General features: G+C 51.5%; 1 protein-coding gene across 5 annotated transcripts in view; it reads left to right on the plus strand.

Annotated features, from left to right (window-relative positions):
- Window positions 1–25,353, plus strand: part of LOC113800214 (ecdysone-induced protein 74EF) — a 245,557-nt gene that overhangs the window by 219,693 nt on the left and 511 nt on the right. For 4 of the 5 annotated variants that reach the window (XM_070135404.1, XM_070135405.1, XM_070135406.1 and 1 more), the window contains 6 exons: window positions 10,645–10,947; window positions 13,719–13,826; window positions 15,432–15,587; window positions 21,938–22,288; window positions 22,405–22,597; window positions 22,734–25,353. The exon at window positions 22,734–25,353 is cut by the window's right edge and continues 511 nt beyond it. In XM_070135404.1, coding sequence (XP_069991505.1) covers window positions 10,645–10,947; window positions 13,719–13,826; window positions 15,432–15,587; window positions 21,938–22,288; window positions 22,405–22,597; window positions 22,734–22,842 — 1,220 coding nt within the window. In that variant the 3' untranslated portion in view covers window positions 22,843–25,353. The remainder of the gene's footprint in view (window positions 1–10,644; window positions 10,948–13,718; window positions 13,827–15,431; window positions 15,588–21,937; window positions 22,289–22,404; window positions 22,598–22,733) is intronic. The other variant, XM_070135408.1, reaches the window with a different exon arrangement.

The raw sequence follows: 25,353 nt of genomic DNA on the forward strand, positions 1-25,353 counted from the left end.
GCGAGCGACTTCGAGCGATGACAGAAGCGAATAGGAAGCAATTAGTGCCGTTCCGAGAGCAAACAAGGGCGGCAGAGAGAAGGTATGGAGCCAGGAACAGGTGGACCATCAAAAGTTATTTTTATTGGCCTCACGCAGGGCTTAGTGCCAGCTCATAGCTCGGGCGCGCGAATAGTGCGCACCTTCGACTTCTTTTTTTTCATTCGTACTATTTCTGGCAACCCTTTCGCCCAAATTTAATGGAAAGGGAAGCTGTTTGCTATGTCAACATTTCCTCTCGGGAGCGGAACGTCCCGCTGGTGCCGGCGGCGGGGAACCTTCGACCGGGCGGGTTGCTCTTTCTCGAAGGGGGGGGGGGGGCGTGCCTGCGATGACGAGGGCGTGATAAACGGACAAGCACGGGGGGGGGGGGGGGGGTAGAGCCTAGGTGCTTCAGGATGAGAAGGAATCCTAGCGGCTTTTTTTCTTTCTTTCTTTTTCTCTCATTTTTTTTCTCTTTTGCTGAGTCAAGTAAACCGCGGGAACGTAAGTTGGCATTCTCGCCGGCGCTGCGGAATATGTCTTCGAGGCTTTTAGCAACCTTGTAAGTAGCAGTAAACAGGCTTTGACATTCCTTAATTAGGCTTGGATTATGTCATGACAAGCCAGTCGATGAATCGCTGATGTTGACAGAATGAACATGCAATTTGATACGAGGATTCCCGGGGCAGTTTGAACACGTAAAACAATATTTAGAGAATGTATGACTTACATCCAGTCTTCAGGCGATCCGTTTCACAGTTGCGGTTGAGTCGTCCAAACACCCCAGAAGCGCGCACACACACACACACACACACACACACACACACACACACACACACACACACACACACACACACACACACACACACACACACACACACACACACACACACACACAAATAAACAAACACACACACACACTCTACACACACTATCTATGTATCTATCTATCTATCTATGTATCTATCTATCTATGTATCTATCTATGTATCTATCTATATCTATATTTATCTCTATCTCTATGTCTCCCCACTCTCACTCTCACTTTCACTCCAACTCTCACTGGATAGAATGTCTTAAAAAAGAAAAAAGCTATCAGTTGGATGAGGCAGCGATGTCCACATACCTTCACACACACGTTACTGAGATGGAAGTGAAGGTTAGGTTCATCCAATCACTTTTATTTTAGTCATTTTCCCCAAGACGAAGCGTAGCTCAAAAGTGGGATAAATGTGATAATAATGTTTTTATTATTATTATTATTTAATGAGGACGACCAGCCCTCCAAGAAAGAGCGCCAAGTGGAAGTGAAATTAGTCCACAATAAACAAATGTAGTATGACGTGGGGGCCGCAGCAGCCAATGGGAATGCGACCTCGGGTTTTGTCGGTGAGAGGGAAAGTCGGCGCTCCCGCCAAAATCCTCCCGCGTTCTTTTTAAATCATGCGGAAATGGCGCGTTTCCTGTCCGAAGAGCGGTCGCTGGACGTGCGTTGCGCAGGGGGGGAGGGGGAGAGGGAGAGAGAGGGGGTGGGGGGCGCAGTTTTGTGTATTATTTTTGCGGAAATGTGCAAGTGTCATGGCTGCGAACGCCATACACGCATCAAGATTTCCTCGTGTTGATGGGTGACAGGCAGGTCGCTTCCCGTGATGGATGGGGCGGCGAGCGGGTCGTCCTGCGCGTGTTGCTCGGTAACGCCTGCTAGGTTGGCTGCGGCTGAATCTTTATCGTTTTGGCGGTTTATCAGTTGCCTTGGGACTTTAATCGCGCCTCGGCTCTACTGGGCATCTCTCTGGGAGTGGAGGAGAGAAGGCTTAGATCGAGATAAGCTATAGATAGCTAGTCCTCCAGAGGTCGTGGACATGGCACAGCGGGAAGCCAGTGACAGTCCTTCTTCCTTTTTGGCTCCCGCCCAACTGCAGAGAGAGAGAGAGAGAGAGAGAGAGAGAGAGAGAGAGAGAGAGAGAGAGAGAGAGAGAGAGAGAGAGAGAGAGAGAGAGAGAGAGAGAGAGAGAGAGAGAGAGAGACAGTCAAGCACCCTCAAGGTTCTTGAAGTCTACTGTCGCCGCCAGGGCCACCGCCGCCCCTTACCCCCCAAGAAATAAAAAAAAAAAATCCCCGGCGTCGCAGCGAACCTTCCCGATCCTCCGCCGGGATCCGAGTGAAAACAACAAGAGACGCGGAACATTTTTCGGGCAGGCGGGCTAGGCCAGGACCGGGCTAGGCTGGGCTAGGGCTAGGCGGGATGTGGTGGCTGGTGGCGGTGGCGGCGGGGGTTGCTCAAGCGGCCCGACAGCCACTTTCGCTTGACCCACTGGCACACTTTAACCGCGCGGATGCCGATCGGCCATTTTCCTTCCCTCTTTTTTTTCGTTATTCATTATTTCTCTCTCTTTCTTTCTCCGTTTTTATTGACCTTCGTTCTCGTATTTTGTTTTTGAATTACTGTTATTTTTTTGGGGGTAGTCGGATTGTTTTGTTGTTTTGGTTAGTTTGTTTACACGTATTTTTTTTCTTTGCGGGGGGGGGGGGGGGAATAAGCCCTTGAGTTTTTTTTTTTCTCCTTTTTTTTTTTTTTTAAGTTCCAGAACATTCTGTATGTCTTCGAACGGCGTCTTTGGCTTCGAGTAAAGGTTTTCCTCTCTTAGTTGGAGATGCACTCTTGCACTCTCACTTGACTAGTGCCGTTGCAAGATGCCGCCTTCCAAACCACTAGTGTTGCAAGTCAAGGTGAAGAGGCTAGAGTTGCAATTTGTTTTTTTTTTTTCTTTTTTTTTGGTTTTGTTTTTTGTTTTGTTTTTTGAGTTGATGTGATTTGATCCTTGGGGCGTGTTATTGTTGTTGTCATTGCGTGTTATTGTTGTTGTTGTTCCTGGCTTTCTTCACGATTGTGTGAAACGTCTTTGTTGGCGTCTGGAAGGATGTCAGGTGAAGGTAGATGGGGAAGAAAGGGCATTTAAGGGTGGGGGTGGGGAGGTAATGGGGGAGGGGGGATGCGGGTGTGTGTTGTAAGGCCTAGGGAACGATCAGATAGGGGCATGTATGTAGGCCTAAGTAAAGGGGCGGGGAGGTGCAGTAGCTGGGCGAGGGAGGGAGAGGGGGAGAAGGGGGTGAAGGTATGTCTGGGGCCGCATTCAGATAAAAAGTGAAAGCGGTTTTCGGACGCCATGACGTGGGCAGATACCTCCTCCCCCCCCTTCCCCCTCTCCTATCCCCCCATTGCCTCCCCATTACCTCCCCCTCCCTCCCTTCTCCCGCCCCCTCCCCCCTCGCCCTACGTCACGTGACCCCTTGTGCCACGTCCGGGTTTAGGGTTCTTGGGATCTGTAAGGAAGGTCGGGCAGGGCTGGCTTCACCCCGTCACTCCGGGCTTTGGCGCTTTTTGTGGCTTGGCTCTTGCGTTCTCCTTTGGGTAGTGCCGTGCCCTCCTTGCGCCGATGCGGTTATTTTGTTATTGTTATTGTTATTATAGCTCGTTGTTATAGCTCGTTCGTACTGCTGTCATGCCTGTTGTGATTACTGTTGTTGTTAGCATTGTTGTTATTGTTGCTGTTGTTATTATCATTGCCGTTATCATTACTATTACTTCTACAGCCACCGCGGCTACAACCAGCTGTGAAAGTGTGTCTGCCTGTTGATTAATAAAGGATCTGTATAGGCCTATGGGTGTGTAATGAGTCTTCCGTCACAGTCCTTTGGGAATTAGGACTAGCGCAAGGGCGTGGCGGTTCCGTTGTCAAGATGGCCGGAGCTTTTAACAATGTAAAGAGAGAGAGAGAAAAAAAGCAAGAAGTAAAAAGACGAAGGAAAGAATCGGAGTCACCGTGTCTAGAGCACGTGACGTAAGACGAAGTGAAGAACGGTTTGAATGTCAACAGACTGTGCTCTTGAAGAATCTCGCAAGAAAATGTATGACATGATGAAAAAGATGGGGAAAAAAAGAGATAGGTTGGATCCATTCCTTTGATTGTTTTGATTCTGGGAGTCCGACTGCTAACCTTACGTAGTCGAGAGTCCGCCTGAAAGAAAGTGTCCACTAATAATGTGTTACGGGGACGCTGAGGGTAGGAAGTGGCGGGGGGGAGGGAGGGAGGGAGGGAGGGAGGGAGCCAGCGGCAGGTGACTGCACGCTGCGCTTGGACCTTCAGCGTCGTCGGAAGTAGATGGTGACACTCCTCTCTCTTCGTCTTTGTGTATCTTGTCTTTGTCTGCCTGCCTGCCTGCTCTCTCTCTCTCTCTCTCTCTCTCTCTCTCTCTCTCTCTCTCTCTCTCTCTCTCTCTCTCTCTCTCTCTCTCTCTCTCTCTCTCTCTCTCTCTCTCTCTCTCTCGTCTCTCTCTCTCTCTCTCTCTCTCTCTCTCTCTCTCTCGCTCTCTCTCTCTCTCTCTCTCTCTCTCTCTCTCTCTCTCTCCCTCTCTCTCTCTCTCTCTCTCTCTCTTTCTTCTCTACCTTCCTTCCTCTCTCTAATTCTCTTCTATCTGAAGCCACCCTTTTCCACCTATCCACTTCTTCTATCTTTCTTCTTCCTCTTCCCTCCTCCCCATTCTGGCTCATGCTGTGATCCAATAGTCATGTCTAGTCAGTCCTACACTCCACCCCCAACCCCCGCCCCAACCCCTACCCCAGCCCTTCCTGTACCCCCTCCCATGAACCTCATCTTTCTTCACAGTATTAAGGAGAGCCCTTGCGCAAGACGGGGGGGGGGGGGTCAAGGGGGTTCAGTGAGAGAGGGTTTATTTGTTTTACTTTATGCTCCTTCTTTTCCTTCTTGCTTTTCTGGTTCGTCGGGAGTTTTTGTAGGAGCATGCGGGGACTTCGAAGCAGTGAGGGCGCCGAGGACATCTGCCCCAGTTTCTTTTCTGTTGCTTGGAGTGTTCCGTTTTATCATTGTCTTTATAACTACTGTTGCTGTTAATGCTGTTATGATTGGTGCTGCTGCTGTTGTTGCTGTGGTTGTGGTAGTTTTGTTATTGTTAAAGCTATTGCTGTTGTTGTTTTGCTGTGATTTCCGTGCCCGTTCATACTCCCAAAGGGTCGAACAAACATGCGAGAGTGAAACCGAAAGCCATGGCGAACACGTGGAGGCTACGTGGCCTAGTATGTGTTACGTCTGGTTGTTGTGAGCGTGTCGTAACGTTTGTGCGTGACGGTCGACATAAGTGGCTGTCGTAACTCTCCACCCACCTCCTCCTCCTCCTCTTTTTCCTCCATCTCCACCTCCTCCACTTCCTTCTTTTACTCCACCCTCTCCTGTTCTTGGAACTGCAGTATTTCTTCCTACTCCACTACTTCTACCTTCAGTCTTCCTCTTCTCTCCCTCCACCTCTTTCTAAATCGGCTTTAGAGTAACCTCAGTGCGCAAGGAGGTGGTTAGCCAAGCCAGGGGACACCTCGGGAAGGGGATCGCTGGCGGGGCGTTCGTGTCCCCTCCCCTGAGAACGGGGATCGGGAGAGAACGCAGACACCGAAAGGGAAATCAGGAAGAGGGGGAAGCACGGAGAGCGAAATCACGAAAGAGCAAATGGCAAGGATGGAGGGGAGAGAAAAAACGCGGCAGAGACAGGGGCGTCGGAATGCAGCGGAGGACTAAGAAGGCGAACAAACAAAAGAAGTGAGAACGTCGAGGTCTAACAAAAAAAAAAGTCTCCCAGCAGACGGGAGCAGCTATGAGGGCCGGGTTTGGCGGGGGTGAGGGGGTGGGGGGGCAGACGGCCTTGTGTCTTGAGGGGGAGGGGGTTGCGTACTGCTGGTGAAAGTATCTCTACAGCGCCGTCACTAAGGTAATAAGGTCACCCATGGACGTACATGTATACATACACACCCGGCATGTGCACATAATCTGGCGTTTGGTTCAGTGTTAGGGGCGGGGGGAAGGGATGGGGAAGGGGGTAGAAGGTGGATTAGATGGTGGTGGTGGGGGTTAGGGAGGGGGAGGGAGGGGCAGCTGAGTCTCTGAGATCTCATGATGATGGGATAGAGCTTGTACTTGTGCTAGGGGGGTACATGACGAGGAGAAAGGTGGGCGGAGGGAGCTGGGCATGGGCGGCCCTTCAAAAGTACTTCTGAGGCACTTGTAGGGAAACGGGGAAGAGAGGGAGAGGGAGGAATGGGAAGAGAGAGAGAGATTGTATTTCTCACTCGGCGGTTTGGCAGACTATCTGGTACACTAAATGATGGGGACTTTTGTGCGAACAATGACGGAGCGGTTATTATGGGGGAGAATGTGCAGTGTGACAGCAACAAAACACCGAATAACCGTAATGGTCGGCATTACGAAAACAGCGATGATGATGGTGACATGCACGATGCTGACAGTACTGATGCTAACGAGTCATGCTGATGCCTAAGCGCGTGTTGTTCGTGGCATTTGGCGGTGGGTAATGTCATGTTTGGGAACCTTTGACAATGCCAGCACTTGTTGCGCGTGATGCCAAGCCAACAGACACAGGTGTGTTGGAGAGTCACGGGGGCTGATTCATAACAGGTGAGAGAGAGAGAGAGAGAGAGAGAGAGAGAGAGAGAGAGAGAGAGAGAGAGAGAGAGAGAGAGAGAGAGAAAAAAAGAAAAGAGAAGAGAAACAGAGAGAGATTAGAGAACATCTTCTCTGGGATAGCGCATCAGTGGCTGACCACCAAACAGGCAAAGAAAGACCCAATAACAAGCCTCTCCGCGCTGTATCCCCCGCGTCTCGGTGCGGAGGCGTTAGACAACCTCCCCGTCACGGAAATTGGTCAGGTTACTCCGTCTGACCTGTTTTGGGGAGTTGCCTGAACGGGAAGATTGGCTAATGCCTGCCGAGTGGGGAGGAAGTGATGTACCCTGCTGCCGTGGAGCGCTGCTGGCCCCATTGCCGCTGGAAGTGGCGGTGACATGCGCTGCTTTCTGGTTTGAAGTGGCGCTTTGCGGGGATTGTCTTGGGGGGAAGCGACCGAGTGTGGGGTGTGCAGGGAGGTGTGTGCGTGTGTGCGTGCGTGTGTGTGTGTGTGTGTGGGTGTGTGTGCGTGTGTCTGTGTCTGTGTGTGTGTGTGTTGTGAGAGAGAGAGAGAGAGAGAGAGAGAGAAAGAATACGTGGCAGTAGGCGCGTGTAGTAATATGCATTGGCCTTATGTGCGGCCCAAGGTGTTCCTGTTACATAATACGCGCGATAACCACACTCGGGGACTAGATACGATTGCCGAATGTGTTTTATCAGCTCGTCCCACGGCCTCCCGCCCTATCTCTGCGCGGCGGACGGACTCGGTGCGGGAAGGATGAACATAACACAATACTGAAGACCTTTGAGAGCGGATGGACGCAAAATACTGGACGCTGTTGATAAAAGATGAACGCAAAATACTGAACGCTGTTGATAAGAGATGGACACAGCGATATAATGCTGACTGCTGTTGCTAGAGGTTGAACACGGTATTGCACTCTTTTGGTGAAGGAAATCGTGTGCGTAGTTTACAACACAGCGAGTTTCTGTGTTTCTGTGATTCGCTCATGCGTGGTTATTTTATCTCTCTCTCTCTGTCGTTCCTTCCTCTCTTTCCCTCCTTCGTCCTCGGTATTATCTCTTTCTTCATACCCTACATCCACCTCGACTTCCTCTCTCACACGCATTCTTGTCTGCTCTTGCTCCACCATTTTTTTCTCCCTCTCTTCTCCCCCCCCCCTTCTTCCTTTTACCTTCCCCTCCCCCTCCCCCCTCCCACTCATAACCCCCACATCCTCCTCCACTTCCTCTTGTCACACGGCCTTCAGGTAGAAGAGACGGTGACGCAACATGAACATTGTTTCGCAAAGAGTTCATAGGGTTTCACCGAGCTCCTTTTATTATGGCTTCCAATAGGGCCCTTCTCCCCCCCCCCTCTCTCTCTCTCTCTCCCACCCCCTCCTTACTCCAGGAAGGTAACCCTCCCCCCCCCCTCCGCCCCCTCTTTCCTCTCCCTCCCTCTCCCTCCTTCTGTAAGGTAGCCCCCACCTTCCCCTCTTCCCTCCCCTCTCTTTTCTCCCCCTTCCCCTCACCTCCCTTTCCTTCCCCTCCTTTCTTCCAGTAACTTGCCCCCCCAGCTCCTCCTCCTCCTCCTCCTTGAGACCTCCCCCCCCCTTCCCCAGTGGTTACACAGTCTCCTCCCAGGAAGTCCCAAAATGTTTGTTGTGTTCTGTGTACATTGTATTACTAAGGAGTTGTTGTCATTGTTGTTGTTATGATCATTATTGTTGTTATTTTGGTCGCGACCCCTTGCTTCTTCCATTCTTGAGTTTGTCCCCACTGTCTTCTTCCTCTTTGCTATGTCCTCTCTTCGTAGATGGTGAAGGAGGAGGAGGAGAGAGAAGAAGAGAGGATAGAGAGGGGTGGGGAGAAATGAGGGATGAAGAGAGGGAAGGACGAGAAGAGAGGAGAGAAGGGTGGGTAGAAATGAGGGAGGAGAGGAAGAGAAGAGGGAGGAAGAGGACGAGAAGAGAGAAGGGGAAAGCTCTCTCATGCCTTGCTTTTATCTTGAATGATTGTCGTTGCATCATGAGTCTCTTATCTCGATTTATCTTTGTTTACACGAAATCTAAAGGGACGATTCGCGTGCACTTGTCTTCGTGGGTTGAATGGCTAAAAAAAACATAGGGTTTATTTTTTCATTTATTTTTTTCATTCATTTATTTTCTGATTTTTTATTTTTTAAAGTTTTTTTGGTTAGTTTTAGGTCTGTTGATTCGTTTGGTTTTATTTTATTTGTTGGTAAATTTGTTTCGAGGTCTCAGCTGACTTTTTTGGGGGTTGTTTTATTTGCGTTTGTTTTATGTCTTTGCGGCGGGGTTAAATGAGGCCAAGATATCTCTGCATGGCTTATTTGTCTTGTCTGTTTTTTCCTTCCTCTTCCCCAAGTCTCTCCCCTTTTTTTCTTATCAAATTTATGCAAGTGGAAAATTTGAAACACACAAAAAAAAGTAAACTTGAGCCTTGCTGATTTCCTGTAAGAGGGTCGGCAATAGCGGGGTCCTGGTCCTTGTAACGGGGTTGAAGATCTGGGTCTAGTTCAGGGCGACCCAGTTCCCTTACCTTCACTCTCGCTCGCCCGGCACGTACGCACACACGCGCACACACATACACGCATGCGCACACACATTCACACACACGCATACACATTCATGTACACGCATACAGGTGTTTGGCAACATTTGACTGCGCCCGCATGCATACACTTAGTATTAAAACACACACACACACACACACACACACACACACACACACACACACACACACACACACACACACACACACACACATTTATAATGATTTAAAATGTAAACTTTGAACGCGTCTAATCTGTTTTATCTATCTTAAGGTCTCCTGTGAATATGTGTGCGTATGTGCGCTTTGAAATATGTGACGTCACAGCGAGATTCCATAGAAATGTTCCTACGTCACGCACACAAGTCTCGTTGAAACACACGCTGTATTTATGTCAATGGTTAAATTCGTTTAAACTGGCGCGTGTACGTCTAAACTGGTGCGTGTACGTTTAAACACTTGCGTGTACGCTTAAACACTTGTACTCTCGTGCGGTTGTGCTACGGTTGTTGCTTCTGGTCCTGGGGGTGGGGGGGGGGAGGGGGAGGGGGGCCAAGCTTGGGAGAGAAAGTGCTTGGAGAAATCAGGAGACGTTTCCGGGAGTCTTCCATGTCCGTTTATGGCGGCCGCTACATCATGATTCCCCCTCTCGGTCGTCGCATAGTGTTTTATGGGATCGCGTGCGGTTGTGTCCGTGGCTGTGCGTGCGTATGAGTGCGTATAGAATGATAAAATAATAGAGAGAGGGAGAAAAAAAATTAGATAGGTTACTTCCTGTATTTTTTTTGGGCTTCGCTACGCACACATTCACTTTCTCTTAGTGTACACACCACACACACACACACACACACACACACACACACACACACACACACACACACACACACACACACACACACACACACACACACACACACACACACACACACACACACACACACACACACAAACACACAAACACACACACACGCACACGAACACGCACACGCACACACCCTCACCCTCACCCTCACACCCTAGTAGGCCCTCAGGCAGGCTACCATAGGCGCGTTTATTTACCCGGCGGCCCTGGAGACGTGGATGGATATCTGCGTTGGAGATAAGAGCGCCGCGCCGCCTGACCCAAGGTCCCGTAACTGTATCTATGTAGGTCATGGCTGCGGCGGCGGCGGCGTTATACAAGCCCGCTCACGTCACGTCACGGGTCGAGGTCACTGCGGCGATAAGGGCGAGGGGAAGGGAGCGGGAAGGCGGGCGGGGCGGCCGGGGATGCTGAGGGGTTTAGCTGGACCGAGAATAGTGATGTCTTTAAGAATGTTTTTTTTTTCTAAAGATTGGTCTTCAAAATACCAAAAGGAACGATAACTGCATCAAATAACTGAAACAACAGAAATGATGATGTCGATAAAGGACATCAGTAAATATGATTGCACTAATGATGATTTTCCAAGTAGCTAGTTATGATGATATTTATCGTTATCTTTGAACCTCCCTTTTCAAAGCCTTTCTTGCTCTCATCCGCCATGTGTGATCGATGACCTGTCCGATATCTAACTCGTATTCTCTTTGTTTCCAGTTGACACCGATGGAGGTCGTGTGGTCGGCCCCCACCATGCGGACACGCTGCACCACCACCACCACCACACCCACCACCATCACCACCACCAACACCACCTCAACAACAGCGTGGCCAGGTCCAGGGAGCAGCTCCTGCAGGACCTCCTCTCCTCGGGCCAGCAGATGCCGCCGCACCTCCAGAGCTCAAGTAACAACAACAACAGTAGTATGTACAGCCCCGGCGCCACCTACCCGCCCCCTCACCCGGCCGCCCACACCGGACATCGGACGGCTTACTCAGCCTCTCAGCCAAACACTTCCGGTGAGCTAACAGTCGGTCGTTTTGCTTTGTCTCTCTGTTTTCTCTTTCTCTTCTCTCTCCTCGATTCGGTTGTCTTGTTCTCTTCTCCTTTTTAGTCATCTTTTTTCCTCTTCTCTCTTTTCGCTTCTGTTTTCATATTTTCTTCTCTCGGATCATCGCTTTTCCTCTTCTCTCGTTCTCTCTCCTCTCTCTCTCTCCGTGATTATGTACGGTCACGCCCCTTTCCCCTCTCTCGCCCATTCATTAGCCCATTCACCTGGCTCTTGAGTCAGTCGCCTGCCTAATTGCACATCAATCCGTGCGGCCATTCATTCACCTGTCAATCTTCCCTCAACTCGACCTCTCTCTTTTCCCCTCTTTTCAACTGCTGCATCATTCTCTTTCCATAGTTGTTGGTTGTGTAAGCCAGATATTTTGTGTACACGTAGCCTGAGGAAAATGAAGTCCACCCGGTGACCCCTGGCCGAGTAAATGAGATGCGAAGGGTCAAAAATATAAGCGGGAAGTTTGTGCGCCTCGCCATTCCACGCACTCCGGAACAAAAACAAGGGTAACATCGTTATCCAAGACTCCAGAGCTCCCAATCCCCTTCCCCTCCACCTCCTTGCCCTCCCTCCCTCCCTCCCTCCCTCCCCCCCTTTTGAGAAGCCAGCGTTCCCCTTTCCTGGAAGTCTTTTGCGCTCTATTTTTCAACACATTCGACAAACAAGTCTTAACAAGCTTATTACGGCGGGGCTTGTCATTTAGGGAGCCCGGCGGTTTTCACTCGAAGGCGCGCTTTACGGTTGTTACCAGGTGAATGTTCGCCTAACGTGATCGTCGATCATAAACCGCTGTTAATGCGTGGGGGGGAAGCGCCGTTTTATGTTTCTCGGGCGGAATTATGCGATTCACGACGATGAATTTCGGATAAATATTGACCTTGCGGCAACTCAGGTCATGACGTCATAGAGAGTGGCCTGTATTGTCAAGGGTACGACTGTCCTGAACCCTTCGTTCGCGCCGGGACGCAGCCGGCGAAGATGTCACGCCAGGACCACCGATTGTTCTCGCGTTATGCCACTTCCTGGTTTGTTATGAAACCTTCGAAGAGACGAAAGGGGAAAAAGGAGAGCGGGAGAGAGAGAGAGCGAAGAGGCGACGAGCGCGAACGAAGCCTCACGGAAGAAGCGGGACGCGCCGCCGCCTCCGCCGCCATGATCGCCAAGTTACCTATTGATCCACACGAAAATAGCGGCGGTTACGTCACTGGCGGCTTGTGACGCACTTTTTAAAGACGCGCGGAAGGACTGGAAGTGAAGGTTATGCGGGGGCGGCTCCAGGCTGCAGGCCAACGTCGCCCTTAGGAGACGCCGGCGGGAGGGTCGTCCTCGGAGGAAGGGCGGCCGGGGGTGGGGGTCGCAGGCGCTGCCGCCGGATTTCGGAGATTAGATGGATGGGTTATGGCCGGGTTACGGCCGGGTTGGGATTTATTGCCGGTCTCCAGGTGTCTTCGGCGTATTTGTTTGTTCCGATGCGAAGGGAGAGGCATCTGCGGTTCGGGTCAGTTCGCTCCGGCTCGCCCGCGCGCCTTTGCTCCTCGGCCTCTTTCCCTTTCTCCTGTTTCATCCTCTCTTTCCCCACTTCCCGTCGCCTCGTCCATTCCACCTCCTCCACCCTTTTATCACTGCTTGATCTCCCCTCGCCCCTGACCCCTTCCGCTCCACCTCCTTCACCCCACTTCCACCCCACTCCAACTCCCACCCCCTTGCACCCCACCTCTCCCCCCACCCCACGCCCGCCCTCTTCACCCCATGCACCCTACCCCTACCCCCCCCCCCGCCCTTCCACCCGCCTCCCTCCTCCACTTCGTACCCTCTGTACTGGAATGAGCCGCGACCACCGCCCGGCCGCCGTAAATGAGCCTGACCTCGCCACAATGTTGCCTGCACTGCGACGGCGGCGGGGCTGGGGCGGGGGCCGAGCTGGGCAACCCTGATGGGCCCTGGAATCGGATGGGGCGCCTCGCCGTGACATTTGGCTTTTTATGATGGGGCAAAGAGTGCGGCAGTCCACGCACACCCCTTTGTTCCGCAGGCTCCTAATGGGCGGCGAGGAGCCAGGGCCAGTGTAACAGGAGCCGTGTCGATAGATGGGAGATGGGTTTAGGCCTAGAGAGGGAGAGAGAAGAGAGGGAAGCCGAAAACTCGTTTCCCTGAGTGTCTCGTCGCGGCGGGCGCGTGGGCGTCGAAGGGCGCGCTCGGAAGGGAAAGAGCGGCGCTCGACAGTAAGCCCTCAAGAGCGAGACAAGTCATGTCGAGATCGCGGCGCCTCCTCGCTAACTCCAAGCTCAAGGGCGTGAGCATTATCCGACTGCGATCGTTAATTGAGGAGGATGAGGAGAGGAAGGAACGGACGGAGGCGTAGAGGAGGAGGAGGAGGAAGAGCAGGGAGCGAGAAGAGGGTCCAAATGGGAATGAATGTAGGCGGTGAAAGGGTACAAGGAAAGGGTTTGCGAAAGGGTAAGGAGAGAGCAGGCCAGATCTCGGATGCCACGGACTCGGTAAATGCTTGCTGATGACACTTGTGACCTGGTAACTCGACCTTGACTAAAGTGGGAGGTTTAGACCCAAGGCCGGGTCGGGTGACCGGGGAAGAAGCTGCTAATGAAAATAATAATAATAATTCCAAAGAACGAACAAAATTATCACCTCGAACAAATTAATTTTAAAAAACAACAAAAAAAATATTGTTATTTGAGATACTTATTGGTTTTTCTCTTGCATTTCCAGTAGGAGGGTCCCTTCCCCCTTCGCCAGCGGACTCAGGCGTATCTGACGTGGACTCTTCCAGCGGACACACCAGTAATGACGAGTCCAAAACCAGACTACACCTCACAGGTACGTCACGTCAGCTGTTGCACGTCGCCCGGGAGATTTTCCCCCCATGTGTAGAGGTGTAGAAGTGTAGCATTTTTCCCCTTTGTCAGACACGTTGTGCGGTCCCTGTTGTGTGATGTTTTTTTTGTGTGTTTTTGCTGTGTTTGTGTTTTGTTCATGTGTTTAAATGTATTTGTGTGTGAGAGGGAGAGAAAGAGAGAGAGAGAGAGAGACAGAGAGACAGAGAGAGAGAACAGGAAGTATAAATTAGAGAGAAAGAGAGCGAGAGAAGCGACCGCCTCGTCAGTTCGGCCGACAGTTCCCTCAGGCCGAACTCGCCGACGTCAAGCGGGACTGAATGACGTCACAAAGGACGATGTAGTCGATGCGAGAATGGAAATGGAATTGACGCGGATGGAGGACGGGCGGGGAGGAAGAGGGGAGGCGATAAAGGCTGGAGAGGAGTAACAGCGATAATGACGGAGATGATGAGACGGATGAACGTTGACGGGGATGGAAAGCGAGAGGAGAGGAAAGGAAGAAAAAGAAAATATAGCGGTATTTTCATTTTTTTTATTTCTATACTTCTTCCTTCATTCCTTGGACTCATGTGATGACAAACTCATTAGAGAGAGAGAGAGAGAGAGAGAGAGAGAGAGAGAGAGAGAGAGAGAGAGAGAGAGAGAGAGAGAGCGGGAGAGAGAGAGAGAGAGAGCGAATGAGGAAGAGGAGGGGAGAGGCAACGCGAGACATAGGCCTGTGTACGCAAAGGATCAGGTTACGAAAGTCCAGACACAAACTTCCTTTCCCACGAGAAGGAGGAGGAGAAGGAGGAGGAGGAGGTGATAAAGAAGACGAAGGAGATGAGGAAGGGGAAGAAAAGACAAGGGGAGGGGAAGACGAATGCAGATGCGGATGCGGTATAGAAGAAGGCGTGGATAAGGGAAACAGGAAAGGAAAGGCGTCAGCGGTAGAGATGAGAGAGCGAAAGAGCGGGAAAAAAGACGCGGGAATTTTGAATGACAGGACGGACTAAGTGGACGGAGACGCAGCGTTGCCACTCGCCGATGCAGAGGGTGATGTGTCGCCGACTGAGGTCACGCTGGGGCTAGTGGTGGTCAGGTCAGGTCAGGGAGATTGGCAGATGGTCAGAGGAGACGGTGTAGGATGACTTGTGAGCCCTTGGGGTGGGGTTAGGTGGAGGGGGCGGGGGGTAGGGGGGTATTTCGAGACTGTGACCACGCCCTCTGTTGTGTCTGAATTTTCCCCCTTAGTGACCTTACCACTACTTGACCTTACACGAGACGACTGGAGTCACGAGTGCTCGCGTAGTGAAACGTGTGTTTTTGTCTCTGTTTTATGTGTTATTGTTATTATGTGTTGTCATGACTTCCTGGGTGCCACTTCCCAAGCGCATTCTATGAATATTCTTGTAAATATTTTGTGTCGATGCACTTAATGAGTTTCAATCGTCGACAAGAATCCCTAGCAACCCTTGATGATCAGTTCACTTGCTCCTCCCTTGCTTGTCACTGAGCCCCGAGCCCCCGTAAGGCGCCAGAGTAGCCCCAAGCCCAGCTGTGTCCCGCCCGTGTACTCACCGGGCTCCTCTTGCCCTCCCTGCAGTGTGCGGCTCCCGGACCCCGGACTCCCCGTCGTCGGGCGCCGAGGCAGGAGGAGGCGGCCTGCCGTCCTTCCACCCGACCTACTCTCCACAACAACTCCACATTCGGTCCACGTCACAGCCGCCTCACACCCCCAACCCCTTCCCCAGGCCTCAAGGTACGAGTCGTCACCTCCAGCAGGAGCGACAGGTTTCACTTTTGTGGGCGAGTCGAGCGGGGGAGGGAGGGAAAGAGAGAGAGAGAGAGCGAGAGAGAGAGAGAGAGAGAGCGAGAGAGCGAGAGCGTGGGAGAAGGGCAGATCCGGATAGGTAGACGGCCAGGTAAAGAGAGGGAGACAGAGACACAACTCTCGCCGCGTCACCTTGGTTGTTTCTTAATGCGGAAAAAAACGATGGAATTGTGTCACGGGTCGATTGTAATTGTGAGATTACATACGCATCACTATTTCCTATAATCATTCCACGCTCCCCCTCCCCCCCCCTGGTCCTCTCACAGCGTATTAGGCCGTGACGGATGAAGTAACTTCCCACCCCCTGCCCTCCCTCCGCCCGCCCACCCCCTCCTACCCTCCCACCCTGTTCTTCCGCACGTAGCGCAGCCAGGACGCGCCGCCGGGAAACAAACAAACAATAGTAAGGGATCTAAAGAGCCTCAGGCCCCGTTAGTGGCACGCTGCAATCGCGGCGGACCGACGGACGCCGCTCCTCTTTGGGTTTCTCTCTCTCTCTCTCTCTCTCTCTCTCTCTCTCTCTCTCTCTCTCTCTCTCTCTCTCTCTCTCTCTCTCTCTCTCTCTCTCTCTCTCTCTCTCTCTCTCTCTCTCTTTCTCCCTTTTTCTCCCTCTTTCTCCCCCACCCGCCCTCCCTCCCTCTCTCTCTCCCTCTCCCTTTCCCTCTCCCTCTCCCTCTCCCCATCCCCAACACCCCCATCCTCTCCCTCCCTCCCCTCCCCTCCCCCCTTTTCACCTTGCAATCAGTCAATGCACTTTGGAGTCCTTTCGCCCAGCGTCGGCCTTTACTGCGAATCGGGCGTCCCGCGATGGGCGTCGTGCGTCAGAGGGCGGCTTCGGCGAGGGAGGGAGGGAGGGAGGGAGGGAAGAAGGGAGGGAGGAAGGGAGGGAGGGATCGAGGGGCGGAGAGACACAGGGAATGAGGAAACAGATGACGCCCGAGAAGGAACCTTGGGACTCTGCGGCGGGCGGGGAAGGGAAAGTTAGTGGTGCAGCCGCCATGTGGGTCAAGGTGGTGCTGTGGTGGTGGTGGCGCTGCTGCTGCTGCTGCCTGGGGGGGGCGGTGCAGGGGCGCGATGGAGGGGAGGGAGGGGGAGTTGGAGGAGGGCTGGGTGCGTGTGCGTGTGTGTGTGTGTGTATGTGTATGCGTGTGTGTATGTGTGTATATGTGTATGTGTGTGTGTGCGTGTGTGTGTGTGTGTGTGTGTGTGTGTGTGTGTGTGTGTGCGCGTGTGTGCAGCAGGGGCGGAAAGCAGAAGGATGTGTCGTTTTTTGAAGGGTGGTTTTAGGGCGTAGGGGATTCTCGGAAGGAGAGAGTCACGAGAATTCGCAAGAAGTTTTTTCTTTCTTTCTTTTTGTAAGGACTAGGGGAAGACGGGGAAAAGTTCAGACGAAGTTGAGTTAAATTGAGGTTATTTACACAGAAGACTCCATGGCGACACACACACACACACACACACACACACACACACACACACACACACACACACACACACACACACACACACACACACACACACACACACACACATACACACATACACACACACACACACACACACACACACACACACACACACACACACACACACACACACACAAGCCAGTCAGGGTGAAGGAGAGAGTAGGGTCGCGCAGGGAGCGAGGGTGAAGGAGAGAGTGAAAACGCTTGAGGAAGTCTAAGAGCGAGAGAGAGAGAGAGAGAGAGATGACAGACTCGTCAGAGAGAGACAGTAAGAGAAACCGAGAGTAAGTCATGGAGAGAGAGAGAGAGATGACAGACTCATCAGAGAGAGAGAGAGAGAGAGAGAGAACGAGAGTAAGCCATGGAGAGAGAGAGAAACCGAGAGTAAGCCATGGAGAGAGAGAGAGAGATGACAGACTCGGTAGAGAGAAACCGAGTAAGCCATGGAGAGAGAGAGTGAGAGAAAGGAGTGTGACACATCGCGGTTCCTCGCCACAACACCTCGGAGACTTTCATCAGTGAGAGTTGTTTTTCCTTCCCGGCGATCGTCACCGTTCCGTTGCCAGCCAGCGCGGCGGCGTAGAAACAAGATTCCCAGGCGCGAGGGTGCAGGTTCGCAAAATGGACCTGTTCCTCTATGTACCTGTTCTTCTGGGGCCGCTTGAGCTTCGCGAATCGAGGGACCACGAGCGGGACGTTTCCCAAGCGATAGCCAATACGTGCAGTGAGGACGCGCTCGCCTTCCTCCCGAAATCGAAACCCCGGGAAAAAGAGAACGAACTCGATGCTGCGCGATGACAGACAGGTTCGCCGGCGGCTGGCATCTCCCGCGCGGCCGAGGAGCGTCCTCACTGCACGCGGCGGGGACCTGCTCACCGGATAACGGAAATGCCTCGCGTCCGCCGCCGTGTGGGAGCGTGGCGTCTCGCGGAGGGCGGCCCGGGAGGGAGCAGGAGGAGGGAGGGGTTGTGAGGGAAGGAGGAGGTGGAAGGAGAGGAGGGAGTAGTAGGGGGAAGGGGAGGGAGGCGGGGGCAAGCAGTGGGAAGGGGCGGGGGTAGCAAGGATGTGGGGCGGGGTATGGGGGAGATGGGAGAAGTGGTGGAAGGGATAGGGAGTAGGGGAGCGGGGAGGAGGGGGTGGGGGGTCGTATCTTGGACAGCCTAGGGCCACAGCATGCCTCGACCCTTCTGTCTCATAATCATAGCTAGGTCACGTCAGGAGGTCACATCGTCTCCGTCATAAAAGTGAGGAATAACTGTTTTAGCTTCTGCTCCGTCCGTCCGTCGAGCCCCGGCGTCTTTGTCTCCGTTTGGGTGAATATCGCCTTCGTTTCTTCCTCCATCCATCTCATGTTTCTTACTCCCTCTTTTCCCTTCCTCTCCTTGCTCTTGGCCTTCTTCTTCGTGTCCCTTCTTTCCTCGCCTTCCGTCTTCTTTCCCCCCCTTCATCCTCTCCTCTTTTCCTCGCCCATTGTTGCAAAGCCCGTGCACAGGGAGAGCAAAAAGGTTCGCGCCAACGGAGTCAAGTGTTGCAAGAGAGACGATAAGCAGTGAAAATGTTAGCAGTGAGTAGGTAGTGCGTTGGTTGTGACATCTGGGTAGGTGCTTGATCCTGCGGCGTGGCGGGGGTGGAGGAGGAGGTGGTGGTGGAGGTGGAGGAGGAGGTAGAGGAGGAGGAGGAGGAGGAGGAGGTAGAGGAGGAAGGAGGGGAAGGGGGGAGGGGAGTGAGGGAGAGGGTGATGATTGTGGTGGGGGAGTAGGAGGTAGTGGTGGAGGTGACCTTGGTGCAACGCTCAAAGTCAGCAAGTCACTGCTCCCCACCACCACTTACTCCACCACCGCCACCACTATCTACTCCACCTCAGCCACCATCCCATCTCCACCCTAACTCCATCCCCATCCTCAAACAACCAACTCCGCGAATCTCTCCTGCAACTACCACTTTCCACCACCACCTCCTCCTCCACCACTGACCGCACCATCTGTGTCAAAGCGTGACAGCTCCCGCCCTCAGCTGGTGGTGGCGATCTGTCTCCATCATCAAAAGCCAAATAATCGCCTCGATAAAGTCGGTGAAATCCTATTATTGTCGAGACACTGTCCTTGCAGGTTCTTTGACCTGCGATTACAGCTTTTAACTAGCCTACATCACCAACTCTCCTTTTTTCTATATATTTTGAATCATTTCCTTAACCTCCGTGCCAGGATTTCCCAAGAGACGGCAACAAGTAGACATGAATGTTACCTTCGGAAAGTCACACACACATTCCAGCCGAAATTTATAGCCGACGGACCCCATGCCCTCACCTTGGAAGGGCGCGCATCGGCCGATCGGGACCGTCATTCCCCTGGAACGAAACCCGTACATCATCATCGTCTGCGTTTTCGAGCAGATTCAGGGGGGGGGGGGAGGAACAATTTCTAAATGCCCCTGCGCGACAACCCATTTTCTGCCCTATTGCCCTCCGACCGAGGCATCACGCGAGGCGGCTGGATTTGTGCATCACCGCGCCCGATTGGCTGATAGCGAACTTATCCCGCGCTATGAAAGGTTAATGGCGAGATCAACCAGAGTACTGATTGGCTGAGGGCGAGTCGTTCACTCGTGCGCCGATTGGCCAGCGCTTAGAATCGCTGTAAACAATGATTGGCTGATGGTAGCGTGTCCGGCCGCTGATTGGCTGATGGTGGAATCGTCTTAAACGGTGATTGGCTGACTGCTAGATTGTCCGGTGTCGGAACAAAGGGCTAGGCGGGTTGATTGACCAATCCCAAGGTCATATGGAAAGAGAATATCACTTAAGTATATTTTCTGCAAATATATATTTTTTTTAATTCTCATTTTTTTGCAACTGACATTCTTCCTCACTGTTGTTGTTTTTATATAGTTGTCAGTGATATAGACGATTATTTTTTATTGCTTTTTTGCATTGTCCAGACCTTTTTCGAAATGGTTGCATCATTCAATTGAAAAGAATCATTTTTACCAATTATAACTCCGTGAATCGTAAATATATCGGAATTCAGACTTGAATTTTTGAAAGAAAAATAACAGATATACATTATTTATTAATATTTCCTGGCAAGACGAGCGCGCGTTGCAAGGTGCAGGAAATTGCTCTCGTGCTTCCAGAACCAGCGTCTGCAACTGAGCATCGGAGGTTGATCTTCATCTTCCCTTCAGTGTTATCACCGCGCGCAAATACGGTGAAAATATCCTGTAAAACACGCTCGTATTTTTTATTTTAAATGGCGATTTTGATTGCGATTTCCTGTGAGAAATTTAGGTATTAAAAATATTTATGTAGGTGGATTATCATTATTATGATTTTTCTAGATATTTACGCTAACAACGGTTGTAGACGTCCTTCTTATGATAAACCTCCGCCATGAAAAAAAGTGAGCAAGACATTATAAATCTCTCCCTATCTCCGCCGAAATGCAAGCAACGTGCCAAGCAATTTATCCTGCAACAAGCGGAGGAAAAGGGATCTTGAGCTAATAAACTGGATATCGCAAGCCAGTCCGGCATCGGAGCCGACCTTGAGCGGGCGCGTTGACATCGTTTTCCCAACCACCTGTTCGGCCAACAAGCAGTGATGCACGATAAGCGACGGAAAATTGCGCCCTCTTTTCGACGCCCGTCCCCCTTTTTTCTTCTTTTGCAAATGAGTCGGATGGAATGCAGTCTTTTTACCGGTTTATTATTATTTTCTCGGTGGATTGTCCTGTTGCTTTTTTAGATTCGAAGGAAAGAGCGCGGTGGAAAGAATATTGGAATTTTGAAGAGACGAGAAAAAGAAAAAAAATACCGTCGTGGCAACTATGCTTGATGCGGCTGCCAGCACAACCTTTTTGGCGGGAACTCGGGCCCGGAACGCCCAGGAAACGGGGTCGGGAGACACTGCCAAAGTTCAAAGGAAACATTCCCTGCGGTTCGCTTGGTTAGGGAAACTTTTTACCTGAGGAGCTTTATGGATATGAGTAGTAATTGTAGATCTGATGGCGAAGGAGTTTTGCCTCGCATTTTTCGAGTCAGTATTTCCGTTTTTTTATTGTTCCTAGATTCCCTAAATACTACTTTTAGTTATATCTATATTTGTCTATCACTCAGTTTGTCTTTATGTTTATGTAAGCTGTGTGTATCTACCGGTCATTCAGGCGTTTATATCAGTCCTCCTGCATTTTCGTCGGCTATTTCGGTCCATTTTCCCGCCAGCAAGGAGTAACTCAATTATTCTCAATTGCGCGCCCCCGTACAACGAACGTGACGCATCCTCGTGTGTGAAGACTCGATGTAAGTGGCTAATAGGATGTCGTAATTGCGCCTTTGTCCTGCCTGCCGTGGACTTCCGACTCCTCCTCGCCCTCCACCCTCCCTCCCTCCAGTCTTCCCTCTCTCCCTCTCCCTCCTTCCCGGCCTCCATCCCCTCCCTCCCGCCCCCTCCCCCTTCGCGCGCGGTCGGGGCAAAACCGCATGCGGGTGAATCGCTTAATTTACTGGTCCTTACGGGCTTATTCTCGGGGGGATGAAGGGAGAGAGAGAGAGAGAGAGAGAGTGAGTGAGTGAGTGAGAGAGAGAGAGAAAGAGAGACAGAGAGAGAGAAAGAGCGGAAATTTTGTCACGGTCACACGGCGTTACTTTTTCCCAGGGTTGGGTCGCTGAAGAATTTCCTCCTGGGGAAGTTCGAGAAGGTCGTGCTGGCACGCCGGGGCGGGAATCAGTCTTGGCTGCGGGTGCATCACATACATGGAAATATCTACTAGTTTATTTGTTCCTCGTCACGAGATTTAACCTTTCCTTTCTTCCTTGCAGATTCTCAGGTGATGGGCGGGTACGGCGGAGTGGGCGTGTCCGGCGGCTACCTCGAGGGCGGCTCCCCCGGGGGCGTGGCCGCCGCGTACGGCGTAACCTCCCCCCATTACACCGGCCACTCCTCGGGCCTCACCTCCCCCCTGCTCGGCCCCTCAGCCTCACACATGAACCACATGGTCTCGGGCATGGGCGCGGCCCCCTCCACGGCGTCGCCCTCGTCGTCGTCCTCCGCCGAGGACTTCTTCCTGGGCGACATGGGCTTCCCTCCCAGGATGAAGAAGAAGGGCCGCAAGCCCAAGCCCGCGGACGGCCAGGGGCAGCAGCCGGGCATGAAGAGGAAGAGCAGAGAAGGTAATTATTCGTCCGCTGTGTCCGCTCGCGGCGCCTGCAAATATTTTGGGGAATGTCTTTGTTGCACTTGAATCATCTCTTCGGTTCTCGATTCCTAATGTCTCCTTTCCCAACAGGCTCGACAACTTACTTGTGGGAGTTCCTTCTGAAGCTGCTTCAAGACAAGGAATGTTGTCCTAAGTACATCAAGTGGACCAACCGCGAGAAGGGCGTGTTCAAGCTTGTGGACTCCAAAGCTGTGTCGAGGCTGTGGGGCCTCCACAAGAACAAGCCCGACATGAACTACGAGACCATGGGTCGCGCTCTCAGGTGAGGCTAGGTCCCTCTTGGGGGCGGGTTTGGCATACTTTGCGCTCATGTGATCACGTTCTTGTGCTTGGCGATCATTTTGCGTAATTTTCTGGTAAATCGACTGTTGACGCTCATGTCGCGCCTTCTCCCCCAGATACTACTACCAGCGTGGAATCCTGGCCAAGGTCGACGGCCAGCGCCTCGTGTACCAGTTCGTGGACGTCCCCAAGGACATCGTCGAGATCGACTGCACCGGCGCGTAAGGGAAGAGCTGGAGCTCCACTGGGTCAGCGGACCGTCGCCAAATGCTTGCTGCAAGTAGTCGCATCGGGCCGAGCGCGAGTCGACAGTCGCCAGGCATCGAGGAGCAGCGCGCGGCGACGACCTGACGCCGCGCCCTCCCGCCCGCGCGCCCTGCCGAGGCTCAGCCGCTCAAGACGAAGTGATCCGGACGGTGGCGGTGCGGTCGAAGCACAACAGCCACCTGCGTCGTTCAGCGCAATGGTTTCCTTCCGACAATAAGAAGAGCCCGTGACGTTCAAGAAAGAAGATTTTGTAATATAGATATTCTATGAGAAAAGGAACGGAGCTTCCTGTAGCCTATTTCTGTATATATTGCCTCCAATCTCTATATTGTAATGACTATCACTCGCCATGAGTTTTGTAAATAGTATATAGATAAGATTAATGATGATAATTATTTTATTACATGCGCCTCTTAATCGAAGTGGCAAGACTCCGTGTCGAACACTGTGAGGCTCAATCTCCTCCTACCCCATCCAGAATGTGATAGCAGGCAGCCCGCGGACACACATGAAACAGGGCTGATCAGTGTAGGTTGTAGTGAGACGAGTCCGTAGCCGCGCCTCATTCTTACAATATCCCTTGAGCGTGACTTGCTACTCGCGCCCTTACTACTGGATCCACTCGGAATCGTAGCGTATCTCAGACCAGTGACATTATATATATATATATATATATATATATATATATATATATATATATATATATATATATATATATATATGAAAGTGAAAATGCGTAGCACCACCTAGAACTATTGTCGTGTGGAGTGACTCTCAGGACCTACAGTGATCTTAGGAACGACAGAACACCAGCCTGGGTTACCCAGCGCCTCCCTCCCATCTCCCTCTCCCACACCCTGCCGAGAAAGAGAGAGAGAGCAAGAGAAGGAAAGAAGCAAGAGGCATCGCCAGCTCAAGTGGTATTGCAAGAGTAAGGGTCCGAATCCTTTTGTCAAGCCGTAGATCCCCAGTGTCCTGCCAATGGCACCGAAATCGGATTGTCGTTGTTGTCTGGAAACGAACTTTGCTCGGGAGGACGCATGAAGGACAGTGCCTTGCAGCTTAGCCAGTCCGTTGCTCTCCGCTTCTTTATATATATGTAATATATATAGTAAAAACAAAATTTATATATATAAAACCAAAAACATGACTCCGATGCCATTTGCCATTTTCTACAAAATTTGTACTAGACGCATCATAGTGATTGGCCGAAGCTACTAACCCTGAAAGCCAAGGTGATATTAGTCATAAAGTGTTGTGAGAAAATAAGATTAGGAAGAAGCTAACCTAATAACCAATCTGGGCATAAAGAAACAGAAGTCGAAGAAGGTTGTCCAAATCGGTGCTCAATCAGACGGTCATGTTCCAATTCTTTGTAAGTGATGAGACAGAAAGCCATATCATATATATTTTGAATATATTTAATACTTTAAAAATTTTTACTCTCTATTTTCATCTATGGAAAGAATATAATAATACTAAAAAAAACTGACAAATACTTCGTAAAAATAAAACAATTGTAGCCAGTTGTCTGACTAGCTCCCAGCTTGACGTGGACGCACTCGAGGGCAGTGCAGACAATGGAGCGTGTGATGACCTAGGATCTCTGAGGGAACTCGCCCTGGTGCGGAAAGTGCTGGCCTCCGCGCGCGCCTCTGTAACATAGACTCTTTCTTTTAGCACTATTTATTTATTGAATACTTAATGATATTTTACGAGCGTTGTTAAATTGTTATATAAGTTAAATGTTTTGATATACGCGACTGGGAAATCACTAAGGTATAATATTGTAAGTTCATTTGTGGTGTTGTGTTTTATTGTAATACTATTCACACCAGCTATGTTATGTCTATTAACAGCGGACCAACCTTATTTCGCAAAATTTACAGTTTTATTAAATAGTTTTACATATCATTTTGGTTGTATACTAAATCATTCCTTTTTTTGTAATGTCCTATTTTGTGTGTGAAGTAGTGAGGCCGCCTGAACGCTGGAGGTAGAGGGAGGCCGCCCAAACCCAGTGCAAGGAACCCTTTGTAGGAAGTTAAGAACAAAACAAACAAAAAATCTCCTGAAGGAACTTTACACATCCCTTGTTGTGGTACCGTGGTGCGTGGGCGTCCCTTGCACTGGCCGTTCAGTGGTGCCTCGACCTGCCTGAGTATGGTTCTCTGACCTCTATCGGTGCCTGCGTCTACCTATGGTCCCCCAAACCACACCTCTTCCCTGGTGCCTCCCTTTATTTATTTTTCCCTCACACCTCCTCTTTCCCCCCTTCCCCGCCCCCTGCTCCTCCTCGTCCTCCTCCCGAAGGACGGGCCTCTCGGGTGTCCCTCCCTCGCCCCTCCTCCCTGGTGGTCCTCCAGCACTAGTGCGAGCAGCGTGTGGTCCGTGTGTTGGTCCTCCGTGTACCCGAGAGTTGGCTTCTCTTAGTACAAAGTGTGGCGGTGGCTGGCGGCACGCGGGAGC

The sequence above is a fragment of the Penaeus vannamei genome, chromosome 20 (genome assembly GCF_042767895.1).
Source record: "Penaeus vannamei isolate JL-2024 chromosome 20, ASM4276789v1, whole genome shotgun sequence".
Lineage (NCBI taxonomy): Eukaryota > Metazoa > Arthropoda > Malacostraca > Decapoda > Penaeidae > Penaeus > Penaeus vannamei.